General features: G+C 47.8%; 1 protein-coding gene across 6 annotated transcripts in view; it reads right to left on the bottom strand.

Annotated features, from left to right (window-relative positions):
- Pde10a (phosphodiesterase 10A) overlaps positions 1-15,172 on the bottom strand; it is a 460,257-nt gene that overhangs the window by 62,474 nt on the left and 382,611 nt on the right. For all 6 annotated transcript variants that reach the window (XM_029471092.2, XM_085832549.1, XM_029471089.2 and 3 more), the window contains one exon: positions 6,092-6,120. In XM_029471092.2, the coding sequence (XP_029326952.1) occupies positions 6,092-6,120 (29 nt within the window). The remainder of the gene's footprint in view (positions 1-6,091; positions 6,121-15,172) is intronic.

The raw sequence follows: 15,172 nt of genomic DNA, 5'->3' as shown, positions 1-15,172 counted from the left end.
AGAGACAGACAGACAGAAAGACAGAGAGACAGAGAGAGATCCTGGGACATGGATGGACTGCTTATCATGGAATGTCATCTCTGGGCTCTAAGTCTCTCATCTGCGTGACAGGGGGTGCACTCTATCCATCTTCAAAACTTTCAACACTTCATAAAGTTCACGTGAGTGCCAAGTGACAGCTGTCCTTTAAGATAGCTTGTGATCAAGAGCCAAGGAAGTCAGTACCAGTACCGCATAGCTTCCCGAACCCTGGGATCCAGTGCGAGTTCACAATGATCTTGCTGCAGAGCAACCTTTTTCAAGGGTAACTCCACTGAAGACAGCACCTCGCAACAGGTGCAGTGCCAGAAAACAGAGAGCAGAGTATGTCCAGTCCCACCCGATGGATGTCATGGTATCTCCTACAAAATCTTATTGTGTTGTGTCCTCGACTGTCACCAAGTGGTCACTGTGGTCTCCTCACTGTGGTGCCCCAGGGCGTCTGGCATCTGTCTGCACTGTGGAGCCTGGAGACTGAGCCGGCTGGCATCCTCAGCCTGCAGAGTAAGCACTTTCCAAGCTGAGCTGTCTCTCCAGCTCAGTCGAGGCATTTTAAAGTAAGCAAAGCTATAAATAAAGATTTTTTTTTTTTTGGTCATGCAGACACCACAAGCTGGAATATCATAACTACTCTCCCGCTGAGCACTGGCAAGGAATGACCAATGAAGTTCACAAGTCTCGGAGGCGGAGGTGGAGGCAAGGCGGAGGCGGAGGGAGGCACACCATAGTGTGCAGTGAGGGGCTGGCTTCCAGCAACCATTCATTTTAAACTCTCAGTGGCAGACAAGGAAACTGCTGGCTGCTCAGTGGTGAGTACTCTCCTAGCATCTGCAAGACCCAGGAATCCACGGCAATGCCTCAGAAAACAGGCAAGAATAGCTACTGACAGGGTCACAGGAGACTTACCCTAAGAGGTCTGGGAGAAGGAAACCAGTAGCTGCGCTATCAGTCCTGGAAAGAGACTGCTGCGCCCCCTGTGAAGGGACTGTTCCTGAGAGCAGAATTGGGGGTTTGGAGAAAGCTAGAGAAGATGCAAGACATCATAGAAGGAGAGCGCACACACGAGCCACCAGCTCAGGGGAGAGGCCAGCCTCCCCTCAGACACCGCCCAAAGGATTCACACTGAGCTGGGGGAATCAGGCAGAATTTTACAAACAAATGGGGTATGCCTCTGAAAAGGTAGTACCATCAATTCTATGCAAGCCAAACGGAAACAACAAAATGAAGAATACTGCATTCAAGGGTTTGGTAAAGAATATGAACTAATTTAACTTGGAGCCAAAAAGACCAACAGGATGCAAAGGGCTACTCAGGTAATAATCCAGGCAAAGGAGAATCACACAATAGTTCAGAGTCATCAATGACAACAGCAAACAATTCTGGCACTTCCATCGCTGCTAGAAACCAGCATATGGACTTCAGGGTGCCAGTCTCTAGTGATTAAAGTTCTCAGCAGTGTGCTCTTGCTGGGGGAAGTAACAAGAAAGCATGAGCAAGCAGCCATGTCTTTGACAAATAAATCAAACACCTTAATGAGAATCTGCGATGGGAGGCCAAATCAAGGCACACTGTTTGTAGGTATTTTCTATATTTCTCTCTTCACAAGAAAGATGAGCATTGAATAGCAATGTTCACACTGCCTGGGCTTCAGAGGACCAGAAGCAGCTGTGCATCTGGGCTTCAAACAATAGTTCTGTCGTGATGTCTTTAAATATCTACACCCTGGTGTGGCTTTATGGCTGCTGAGAATGGTGGGGTAAAACAGGTTAACAGCTTGAAATCTTGTGGAAGAGGAATTCTGAGCTCCCGTCTTTAGAACTGGCTATTGTGTGGCTTCGTTACGGAGCTTCAGAGTAAATGGCTCCCAGTGGCTACCATTGGACGTGCCTGTCTTTTACATAGCACCATCAGCATGTAGTCAGAAACAACTCTTCATAGACGAATGGTCTGTGTGTTCAATCCACTGCTGATGCGGTGGGCTTTGCCCGAAATATGAGCAAGCAGATCCATAACACTGAGAGCTGGGCCCAGGTAGCAGGAGGACACGCTGACTTGCCCTGGTAATTGTTTTATGTTGAATGCACTTGGGATGCCGGTGTGCTCAGAGCTCCTAAGAGGCTTCCACAGCTCCTGTGGCTTACCTGAATAGCCAGCAGTTAAAGGCTGAAACACACCACCCACAGCCTGGGAGGGGAAGCGTTCTTCCATACACTCACAAGTTCCAGTGCCTGAAGCAACTTCAAGCCTTCAAGCCACATGTTTGATGGTGAGAAGCCTGGCTTCCCTGGTAAGCATCCCAAGAGCTCCTCCTTGCTAGGGTGCAGTGACTTTCCAGAAGAGAAATACTCACTGGGCCATTGGATGTTCAGAGTTGAGAATGTTCCCATTTTCTTTTACCTGTCCGGGGCCTGGCATCTCTGATGTGTTCTTTGGATACTGCTTTGGTTAATGCCGTCAACTTGGCAGGATCCAGAAAGCAAGCTTTCTGAGGGCCATGTCTGAGAGGGCGTTTCTAGATCAGATTGGTTGAGGTGGGGCAGCCTACCCTGCATGTAGACAGTAACACTTCATGTGCTGGGGGTGGGAGGGGCTGGACTGCACTGAAAGATGAAAGTGAATTGAGTGCCCACATCCATCTCTGCTCCCCGATCTCATCTGCAGGGCGACAGCTGCTCCACCCTGCTGCAACGGCTTTCCCACCAGGACGGACTGTCATCATCCTCCAAATTGTGAGCCCAAACAAGCCCCTCCTCTCTCAAGTTGTCTCTCCTGGGTACCTTGTCACAACAATGGGGACCGTCACTGATACACTTTCCGAGTCTTCTGGATCTGTTCATTATCAAAGTGACAGGTTCTCTGCTGCCCTTCCATAGGCTTGTCAGTAAGTATTATCTTGAATCATATAAAGCCACCACATAGCTAGTACCTTTCTGTCTGTCTCTCTCTCTCTCTCCCTCTCTCTCTCTCTCTCTCTCACACACACACACACACACACACACACACACACACACACACACACACGAGTATGCCTGGTGTGTATGTACTTACACTCATAAATCCTCCAGGCTGTAGATTTTATAAGTGACCACTACTTGAGTACTTAGGCTTAAAAGGATCAGCTTTCCCATGCTACACATGTCCTCACTTTATTTTCCATTGTTTGGGGTTTTTTGTTGTTGCTGTTGTTGTTTCCTTCTGGTTACCTTGAGGTCACCTCTAAGGTGGTACAGCCTGGCCTCAAACTTACTATGTGGTAGAGGCTGGCCTCCTGCTTCTGTCTCTCTCGTGTGCTGGGATTACACACACATGCTTGGTCATATCTGCCAGCTGTGGCTGTCAGCTGGAGGAGGCAGTTACTCCAGGTTCTCCCCTTCCTTCGGAGGCCAGCTACCTCTGTGCTCACTGTCACTCTTAACAACAGAGCCATGTTCAATGCTTTGCTTTGGAACTGACTGAGCCCTGTTGTAAAATCAACCATATGAACTTACATTCGCATTTTTACGGAATTCAATACTAATAGAACTTTACCGTGAAAGGGGGCTGGGGCTGTTCCTGGGGGACACTGGGGGTAGCCTGCTTCAGTTTATAGCCACCTAGACAGAAAACCCCATTTTCTACTCATTCACAGAGAAGCCCTGCATCTTGACTCCCACCTTCCTGCTTCCTCTGCTTTGTTTAGTTATAACCAGGTTTTCTGCCAGCCCATTAGAAAATCTCTCCAAAGGGGCGTGAGAGACAGCCCAGCAGTTAAGGGCACTTGCTGCTCTTCTAGAGGACCTGAGTTCAATTTCTCACACCACATGGTGGCTCACAACCATCTTCTAACTCCAGTTACAGGGGATCAGAAGGTGTCCTTTCCTGTGGACACCCCTGGGGCAGCTGATCACGTGATCCTTGAGGGAGGACTTTCTACAGGGAGCACTCTGACTTTCTGGGAGATGGGGTACTTGCAAGAGCAACTTCAGCAAGGAGCAGGGTGTGCTTCCTGCCCCTGCTGCTCTACCACCCAGCTCCGGGTCTATACTCCCCACCAAGAAAGAGATTCAAAGAAGAAATACTAGCAAGTAAGCAAAGAGATGTGAAGGACTTAAATACCAAGGGGAAAATCCTTTCTGTGAAGTCAAAAACTATTCCTGAAAGATAAGAAGTTCAGCCTCTTGGGACACTTGCTTCTGTGTAAAATTCAAGTTGCTCTCAGCTCAGGGCTGTAGCAGAGCACCTAGCCATTGTGTCTTCATCTGGCAACCGAACCATTTAAGTACTATGAAGTCAGCAAAACTTTTTTTAAAAAAAGAATTATTTATTTTTATGTATATGAGTACACTATCATTCTCTTCAGACACACCGGAAGAGGGCATCAGATCCCTAACCCCCTCTGGAAAGGGACAGCGCTGTAGCCTCATTCCACAGATCACAGAGCTTGATAGAACAGTGAGGGCAGTGGGCATGCAGCACAGAGTAGCACAGACTGGCACTGTGCTACATTTAAAAGGTTTTGTGAATGTCCCCCCACACAACCAGTGTGTGAACAGCACCTCAGCACAGCTGGGACAAAAGCTAACTTTTGTATAAGGAAGGACCTGCAGAAAAATGGATTTTAGGGAAACATCTGTTTTGCTTCCTCAGGACAATGCAAAAACCAATGAATGATTATTGGTGGGCTAACCATACAGGTGGAAAGGTTAATACCATCTTTAATCGTGGTGGTCTGTGATATGAGCAAAAGCAGAAACAACCAGGACAGAGGGCAGCTCGCTGCAGAACTCACAGTTCTCAGGGTACACAGTGGCCCTGGGAGGCACAGGGGAGGGGTCTAGAGAGTTGAATCATGAGGACAACAAATGGCAAGAGCTGATGGGCCAAGGAACACCATCGAGAAAGACACAAATGGAAGGTCTCCCAGCTCAGTGCCAAGCTCGCATGCCAGGCTGGCTTAGTAAAAACCAAAGCATTTGCTGAGATTCCCAACGGACATCATGGTTTCCAAGAGCAAGCAACAACCTTTCATAGATACTCAGAAAAAAAAAATCAGCATTATAAATGAAAACTTAGAAGTGGACTCCATTCCTGACACCATCCCATTTCTGAGAGAGGGAACAAACAGCACATGGCTGTAGTATTCTGTCCCTATGAACCCCTGGACATGCCCACAGACTGGCATGGTCCAGAAGCGGAGAGCTGAGATCTCTTCTCATCTCATCTTGATGCTGCCTCTCCCTGTTCTGCTCAGGACGTCTTTCTAAGTCTCAACAGGAAAGGCGGGAACATGGCTGGTAACAAACATATGGCTATCCTGTGTTCCTCAAATAGCCAGTGTCACCAGGGCTACAGGTGCATATGGCCACCCTTGCCTTCTCTTTTAAGACAGGGGCTGGGATCCAAACACAGGTCCTCCCTCATCTGAGTACCGGAAGTACTTCACTGTCTGAGCTCTGTCCCCCAGTCCATCTTCCTACTTCACTATGTTGGCTAAAACCCTTGATGGTCTTACTCTAAATGGGTACAGCATTGAATGTCTCGGGTGCTGAGCACTCTCCTGCCTTCATTGAAGCTATCAGCCTTGGCTTCTCTACAATGGAGGTGGCTGGGCTGAGAACCATGGATCTTCAGAGGCAAAGTACAGATGGGAGCCAGCTCAGGGGTGGGCTGAGGCGTCCTACAGAGCAAGCAGTTTGTGCTGAGAGTGGTCTTCACAGCTAGGGATTAGGTGACAACTCCATACAAGGATGCTGGGCAGTGTGGCCTTTGGGGGTTTCCTCTGGAGAATCTGTAAATCCCACCTCTATTTGCAGTCCTGGTTCTAACAGCCCCAGCATGGATACAGACCTGGGGTGTGCAGGCACAGGGGAGCCTGGTCTGGGTACTCAACCCTGGGGCCTCTGTGTGCAACCTTTTTCTGTGCTGACTGCCCTAGGGACATCCTGAAAAGGGAACAGAGATCCTGCTGTACTTTTCTCACCGGGATGCTAAGATAATAGGGAACTTTAGAGGGAGGGACTTTCATGTCTCCAGTTCTGGGGCGGTATTGTAGAAAATGTGTTCAGTTACTCACCCTGCTGACTTCCTTGGGAGACGGTTCATCTGAGGGTAGAGAAGCAAGGAGAGAAACAGTTAGCCTCTGGAAGACACACTGAGCCACAGCACATGCGCTCCCTCTCCACACACTTCTGCAAAGCTCCCTCTGAGGGACTGTGAGAGTCTTGGTTGTCAAAACTGGAAAGGTTAACCCTACTACATCGAGAGAATAAATTTGTGGACACTAATTAACATAGCAACCCTTTGTGCAGGTTACATTTTTTTTTTTAAGATTCTGAAATAGACATATGATCAGGCACAGATACAATCAACTCTGTAGATACTAATGGGTTACAAAGAGGCAGGAGGAGAAACGCTACACGAACCCTCCCTGCAACCCCCAGCCCCACCCCGGCCTTAATGCATGTGCTCTGAGGAGAGGTCCCAGCAGGCATGCAAGGGCTGACCACGTCCTACAAAGGCAAGTACAAGCAGCACACACCCCTGTGTCAGCATTGACTGCTGAAGCAACCGTGATGGCTGTCAGTCTCAGCGAGATTCCAAGGGTCTGGCTACTGGGTCTGGCTATAGATAAGACAATGCCAGTATCATATCTACAGTGTAGGACATGAGATCTAGAGTGGCTTGTCAGCTGGGACAGCTCTGCCCACCTGTCCAGATCCAGCAGGCATGTTGTTTCAATGTTGCATCCTTGGCATGTTGTTTCAATGTTGTAGCCTTTCTCTAAATAAACTACATGTTTGCAAGCATCTCTGTTTTGGGTCAGGCATCATCTTCAGCCATCAAAGTCTGTCTGCAAGTGTAGCATACCTGCACCACACTAAATTTGATACATGCTTTCACTGTACAGCAGAGGTCGTCCTCCAATGTACATTTCTCCTGTCCCAGCTGTGTCTGTGCAGCAGGCATAGTCAAAAATAGCTCCTATGCAAGCTCCCAAGTTCAGACAGGTCTGAGTCTCCCTTTTCTTTTGGTGACTCCCCCCCCCAGCCCCCCACATTGACCCATCCCTGGATCTCACTGTGTCCTGCTATCCATTTTTGCTACGAAACCAAGTTTAGTCCAGAGCACACTGTGGACCTCAAGAATAAACAATTAGGTTTCAACACTGCTTGTGATACTCTGCTAGTGTATGCCTACTGTGTGTGGATGATAGCTGAAGAATGGCTTAGGTACTGCCTCAAGGCTCCTCTGAGATTGAAGAATGTACCAGGACTCAGGTACTTTTTAACCTTTATTGAAGCAGCATCATGGAAATTCTCACTTACTCTTCATCTCCTATTTTATTTTTCCTAAACCTCTCTGAAAAGGGAACTATTAAACCATCAATAGTTTATTAGTGGATTCTATTCTTCCTCCTCCATCTCCCCTTCTTCTCCTCCTCTTCCTTCTCTTCCTCCCCCTCCTCCTTCCCTCCCTCCTCCCCCTCCTTCTTGCCCTCATCATCTGACTTGGTCATTATAACTTATGCTAAATGAATGGCCAACTCTATTACACACAGAATGTTGTCATGAGGCTAGCCAAGAAATCCCTGCTCCCTCTTTCCTATACTTAGAACTTTCATTTATTGAATTCTCCTGTCCCACAGATTTAAGCAAGCAGAAGGAAGGCATCTAAGTCCATTCTGTAGTGGAGGGGCTGCAGGGCCCAGCTGTGCTGTCTTGAGAAAGGGCTGCACTGCAGAGCCGTAAAACATCCGAAGAGAGACACCATCCTAACAGTGAGGATTGTCACAGAAAATACTTAGTCTTCCAAATAAATAAATAAATAGCAAAGAAGCAACTCGCTACCTCTGATACTGCAGTATTGCTGGTGAACTCCCTCCCACCCATCCTGTTACTGTCACTGGTAAGCAGGAGGAATTCTAGGTTAGAGCCTCAGTTTGGAATGCTGTCCTCCTGGCTTTGAGCAGTGCCCACCACTGAGCTGCTGCTGGGTGTTTTACATAGTCTAAAGGCCAAGCTCCCTTTGAATGGCTGGATAAGGGATACTGAAAAACAGGGAGCTGGCTTGGATAACAAAGTTTAAGTTATTTGCAAGCACTGAATCATCAGTAGAAGGGTTCACAGCAGAGGACGCAGGTCTTCAGGCAGGAGAGGGCCTCTTCCTTCAATATATGTCTGTTCACCATCTAGATACCTAGGAGCCTGTGCCTGGGCACCCAGCCCCATCATTGGGAATGTGTGCACTCCATTGATATAGACCAAAATTGGGAATGTGTGCACTCCATTGATATAGACCAATCAGGAAACCAGTAGTGCCAGAACAAATAGGCTTGCTAACTACAAATGTGTTTTTTCAGAAAGGAAAACTACCTCCATACAAGCCCCATGTTAATGATCTTTAAAAGCCTTAGCAAGAATGGGGCATAGAAGGAAAAGAATCCCCTCCGGGGTTCTTAGCACTTAATGGGTGCCTCTTTCACAGTAAATACTCCCACTAAATATTTTATAAGTCTTTATAAATGTGTGGATATTTGTGTTTTGTGACCACTCTCAATGTGTCCCTGATGTGAGATAGGATTACAGTAATGGACCCACATTTGTAACAGCAGATTAAAGAAATCTGGACTGTGCGCAGGTACTGGAGTGCTCCTGTGGCTTCTGTCACAAGTTCACTCTGATCTTCCTGAAAGGCCTCAGGAGTGCAGGGAATAAGCCCACAGTGATGCCAAGTGGGGTTACATGATGCTAAACTGTTCTGCCCAGCAAAAGAAACAGCCAGCAGAGGGTGGAGGCATCTGGCAGAGAGGGAAATATGATCTACAGTTTCACATCAGACACATTTGATCATGTCAGACAAGGGTTAATATTTAGGGTATATGAGGAACTGTAGAAATTGGGCCTGTGGAGATGGCTCAGTGGGGGATGTACTTGTTGTGCAAACGTGGGGACCTGAGTTGGGATTCCCCACTCCTCAGTTCAAAAGCCAGTGAGGGCAGTGCATGTTTATAACCCCAGCACTGAGGTCCAGAGATAGGTAGGTCCTGGGAGCTCAAATCAGTGAGCTCAGGTTCAGTGACAGGCCTCATCCCAAAACCTAAGGGGGAGTGTGACAGAGAGCACCCAGTGCCAACCTCCACCACCACGAGGTGCACACACATCTGATGCAAACACCAACTTGTACACATACATGCCGATCAGTAAAAGGATGGGACAATAACGAACAATATTAAGCAACTTTTTTTTAGTCATTCCGACGCTTCTCTCTTTGGGTAAAATGGATAGTTAATATAGTGCCTTTTTAGAAACGGCTATGAATGTCTAGAGAGGTGTACTTAGTAGCTGGGCACAGCATTACACTGCCGACTGCGGCAAAAGACAGCATGAAGTCAGCAAAAGAAACCAGCTCGGCCGTCTTTTCAGGGATAGACTCATCCGTGACATCGAGACTCAAGATCCCGAGCAGAAAGAGCCATGCTGGAGGTGTTTAATGTCTAGTTTCAAATTATGCTATAGAGATACAGTTACAAAATTCAGTGTAGCACAAAAAGGTAGGCACTGGGACAGAAGAGTAGACCCAGATGTGAGAGCCTAACGCCACGCCCACCAAAAACATACAAGTAACGTCTGCAACTTGAACCAACTGCTACATCTTAGAGGCACATCCAATTATTTAACGGTCTTTGGGGTTGATCACTGTGTGGTGCCTATGGGTATATATAAGTAAACGACACGCTATTAACATGAACACTTAATGTATATGTTAATTAACAAGCTGGGTAAAACAAAGGGCAGTTCTTCTCAGACTGACCGAGAGAGTGGTGCCGGCTTAAGGATCTGAGAAACAAGGTCTCAAAAATGCAAGAGGGACAGTTCCTGAAGAATGACAGCAGAGGTTAAGTCAGCCACAGGGCCACCTCCTCAGCCTGATTATTTGTGCCTATCTATGACATCTCATTTTGGTTCAAATATATGAAAAGCCTCTGGGAGAATTTTGTTGTATGATGGGGCACCAGAATTTGTCCTTGCCTGAAAACTTAAGCATCAAAAGCAGTGATACACATGCCACAGTTTCTGTTTACTTGCTTATGCACAGGTATGTGACAGTCACAAAGCAGAAGGCTGTGGACTGGAGAGGGGCTGGGGGCAAGGGCTAGAGGAAGGAAGTGAGGGAGAACAGGTGTCTTTATAATTTAATTTTAAACGTTGTTGCTAGCAACTGTGCCATTTCCCAAGCCCAAGTACCTCGACCAGCACTTGCAGAAGGAAGCGGAGGGGACACAGCCACCATACTCACAGTCATTCCTGTGCCTAGGAGACCCCAGCCTGGTGCTCACTGTGAAAACCCAGCCACTGCCATTCACGGGCAAGGCTGGGCTTCAGGACTCCCAGGAGGACTCCTGGAGCATTCCTCTTGGCTAAGCCCTTCCAGCCTCACTCCACTATACTTCTGTGTTTATCTCCTTCCTAATCTCTTCTTTATCCTGCAGATGTCAATTCTCTAGCAAAGTCTCCTGCACTGCTTCTACCTCAGCTTGGACTTCCAATGGCAGTCAGAGACAGGAAGACAGGAGCCGGGGCCCTGCGGAATACAGTACAGCTCTGGCATGCAACAACTTCTCCATGTCCTGATTCCAGGAAAGGCACAGCCAAGGTGCTAAGCTGAGTCACATCTGTGTCAAACCTCAGGAGACTCAGCCACCCATCTGAACACCATGTCCCCATGCTCCCTGTCCTAACCAGTCTACTTTAAACACCTCCTCTCCTTGCTCACCACTTGGAGGAACCCTAACCCTGCTCAAGTTCAGCTGCCTGCGGGGAGACTGGCTGCTGACCCCGGAGGGAAGGCCCCAATCAAGATGGAAGATATGTCCTTATTCTTCACAGGGCAGAGATGCCACCTACATATCCTGCAGTGGATGCAGATGAGGCAATGGCTCAGATGGATGACTGGTCCTCAGGCCCTGCTCTGGCCCTTTCCCCAGTCTCATGATGATGGAAAAGCCGAAGCTTCTTTGTGCTAGCCTGTTTATCAATACAGGAAGCTAGATGCATCTCCTCTCCCTGTGTCTACCCTATCCCCTTCCCCATGACAGTCTACTCTATCCCCTCTTCCCTGTGCCCCTCCCCTCTGTGACCACACTGTCCCCTCACCCTGTCCCTACCCTAGCTCCTCCTCCTATGCCCACCTCATCCTCTCCCACCTATGCTCACCCCATCCTCGCCCCCATCCTACCCCATCACTAAAATACGCAACCTTAAATCATCCAACCACAAACAGAATTAGTATCAGTGGGGACAAATGCAGTGCTTTCAAATCAGACATTCACTCCCTCAATCTCTGTTCCGTAAATGAATATGTCATCATGTCAAACACTAGGTTAGAAGCAAGAGGCTAAGTAAATGGAAGGTAGGCTGTGCCACCAAACAAGTCCCAAGAACTCACAACTTGGGAAACATCACAGAACTCTGTGTATGAAAAACTGTAGGCAGCAGAAACATGGAACAGGTGGTGGTTACATCTGCACATTTTACAATAAATCCCTCGGAATAAACCCGTGTCAGAAAAAAACACGTGCTTCTTCAACAAGTGAATGAGCCAGTAGCCTCCCATCAAGAAGAAGTGCTCCTTCTAGGCAGCAATTAAAGTAGCATTAATGTGATTCTTACTTGTGTTTGTGTACAATCTGTGTATGTGTGTGTGTATGTGTGTGTGTGTATGTGTGTGTGTTTGTGTGTGTGTATGTGTGTGTGTTTGTGTGTGTGTTTGTGTGTGTGTGTGTGTGTTTGTGTGTGTGTGTGTGTTTGTGTGTGTGTATGTGTGTGTGTTTGTGTGTGTGTGTGTGTGTAGCCCAGAAATAAATGACAGGTATCTTTCTCTACCATTCCACAATAATAATAATAATTATTATTATCATTATTATTTTTATTACTGTGTGTGATGCATATCTGGAGATGCAGGCACACATGCAGCATGGTTGGAGCATGGATGCTCAAGGACAACTTTGGATGACCGAGATCCCCTTTCACTATGGGTTGCAAAGATGAGACTCAGATCAATAGGCATTCAAGCCACGTACTTCTACTTGGTGAGCCATCCTCTTAGCTTTGACTTCAAAACACTGGAAATGACCCAACTATGCTTTAGGTAAGGCTTGACAATGCCAGGTGGTCATACCCCACCAAAGACAGCTCAACACCCCCTATATACCAGAGCTGAGGAGGCTCTCACAGCCGAGGTGCCAAGAGGCTCACGAATGATCAGAAGTGGTTAAACATTACTTGATATATACAGAACCAGAAAAAAACAAAACCAAACCAAATCCAAAATCATAGCAATAGAGAGCCATCTAGTTAGTGCAGAATTAGATGTGTAGGGATATGAGTAGCAGGGGAGACAGTAGTGTCACAGGTGTGCTGTGTCCTGAATCTGGTGGTAACGTGAACCTAGATGTGCTAAAACCCACAGCATTGTACACCAGGAAAGTTAATAGCCAGGGATTCTTAACATATCTAGCTGTTGTTTGTGATTACCCAAGTCAGAGGCCAGCCCTGAATCAGTCTATAAAAAGATCCCATTGCCTTGTCAGGGAGGTGGGAGCAGGCTCAGAAGGCTGCTGAGGTAAGGGGTAGGGGGCTGAGCTCCCTCTTCAGCTGTCTGGCTCAAAGCCTGCACAAATGTTACTACACAAAATGAGACTACCCTGTCTTGAGAGCATAAGAGTCTGCTGGAATCAGGGAAGAACTCTTCATGTCCCAACAACACAGCTTAACTCAGAGCCATAAATGGTCATAGCAGAGCCAAGGGGGCATGAACAAAAGGAAGCAATGTAAAGAGATACAACCGATCTGCACTCACTGGTAAGTGCATATTAGCCCAGAAACTTAGAATACCCAAGATACAATTTGCAAAACACATGGAACTCAAGAAGAAGGAAGACCAAAGTGAGGATACTTTGTTCCTCCTTAGAATGGAGAACAAAATATACATGGAGGGAGTTACAGAGACAAGGTTTGGAGCTGAGATGGAAGGAAGGACCATCCAGAGACTGCCTCACCCGGGGATCCATCCCATAAACAGCCACCAAACCTAGACACTATTACATATGCCAGCAAAATTTTCCTGACAGGACCCCGATATAGCTGTCTCTTGGGAGGCTATGCCAGTGCCTGGCAAATACAGAAGTGGATGCTCACAGTCAGCTATTGGATGGAACACAGGGCCCCCAATGGAGGAGCTAGAGAAAGTACCCAAGGATCTGAAGGGGTCTGCAACCCTATAGGAGGAACAACAATATGAACTAACCAGTACCCCCCAGAGCTCCTGTCTCTAGCTGCATATGTAGCAGAAGATGGCCTAGTCGGCCATCATTGGGAGGAGAGGCCCTTGGTCTTGCAAAGACTATATGCCCCAGTATAGGGGATTGCCAGGGTCAGGAAGCAGAAGTGGGTGGGTTGGGGAGCAGGGCGGGGGGAGGGTATCGGGGACTTTCAGGATAGCGTTTGAAATTTAAATGAAGAAGAAGAAGGAGGAGGAAGAGGAGGAGGAGGAGGAGATATAACGGATTAGCTATCACAGGAGGAAAAACCTTCACTGCAAAGAAAAGGGCATTGGATGCAGACATCAACAGGGAGGGGCTGGCAGCCTGCAGCCGGTTTCTACAGGTTGTCATAGAACTGTGACTTATAAATGGGAAAGGACACAGAACATTTTTCACATTGAGAATGATGTCACTCCGGGACAAACTAGAAGAGGCAGCCAGCATTCTGACATATGGTATGTGAGGTCGATTCTCAACCCCAGTGAGGCACTCAATGTGCAGTATGAAACGTTCAGACCTCACATGTCCTGCCCCTGAGGAGGAATCCACAGACCTCTGGCCACACACATGTGCAGATCAGGCCAGTGTGCAGGTCCTGGAAGGTCAAGCCTCACCTAGGGCTCTGCCTCCGACAGATATCCACAACTGTGTGGGTGAGGAAAGCCTGCTTTTCCACACTAAAGGCATTTTTAAGTGTACTTATAGAAGGCAACAGAGAAACTTTACAAAGGAATGAAAACAAAATTGAAATGAGAAAAACAATAGCTATCATTCAACAAAGATTTAAAAAAAAAAAAAAACCACCCACCCCAGTTTGAAATTGCAAAGAAGTAGTGATCATGACCCCCCACACACACCTAGGGAGTAACCACTCAGACACACAAACAAATGGCAGGTTGTCTACCTCATCTCAGAAGGTTAAGAAACCTCAGAGGAACTGCAGGAGGTTGTGGGGGGTGGGGGGGAGAAAGGAAAGCTGAGCTAGGAGGATGCTTGCCCTCCTGCCTCCTTCATGGCACCCAAGGCCAGGCAGGCCCCACCTGCTGCCTGCACCCCACAGTGCAGTTATCCTTGCCCTGCTGCTACAGAGAGCATGGGGCATTTCTCGGGGCTCCCACTAGCTCCCCCAAGAACTGCCTGCCATGGGTTCCCAATCACCTAAAGTTTCCATGCGAAATGAACCCTGGGAATGAAAGGGTTGGGGAAGGGCTAACAGCCCCCTCAGTTGTTGGCATTTCAAAGCCCTGAAGTGCTTTCTGAACATCCTAGGGTGCTCAGCTATATTCAAGGAGAAAACAATCTAGACAGCCCACTAGGGTGCCTTTCCAAAACACTTACCTACTTCTGTACCAGGTGCCCCAGGTTAAACCAGCCTGCGAGGCTCTGGGAGTCTGTGTTAGAGCAACAGACACTTGGGAGGAAGCTCAGAGACTTGCTCGCTTTTCCTCCCACATCTCCAGCTAAGCCACTGGGCACTAAACCATCCTTCATTGTAAAAGTCTTCTTGAAGTGATAACCATTGCAGCTCCTGAGTTCTGTGTCTGTGTGGAAGGTAGCTCTGCCAGGTCCCTCTCCCTGAAGAACCACTACATAGTGCTCTTCAAATAACTCCCTGCTGTTTCTTCCAGTGGGTGGGGGTGTGGGGCTCTGGTTGGAAGGCCTTGGTCCTCTGTGTAATGGTGGGAAGGAACAGACCTATGAAAGAAAGGTAGGACCTAGTGGGGACTCATTTGGGGAGACCTTGAAAAGAGATATGGGAGCCCAGCCTCTCAGGTCCCCTTTTCAAAATGTCATCCCTGCTGACAACAGGTATGTCCTCCTGTGGCCGTGACA

This window comes from Mus caroli, unplaced genomic scaffold (genome assembly GCF_978045245.1).
Source record: "Mus caroli unplaced genomic scaffold, Mus_caroli_1 scaffold_18, whole genome shotgun sequence".
Lineage (NCBI taxonomy): Eukaryota > Metazoa > Chordata > Mammalia > Rodentia > Muridae > Mus > Mus caroli.
This window is presented reverse-complemented; position numbering and strand designations above follow the sequence as displayed.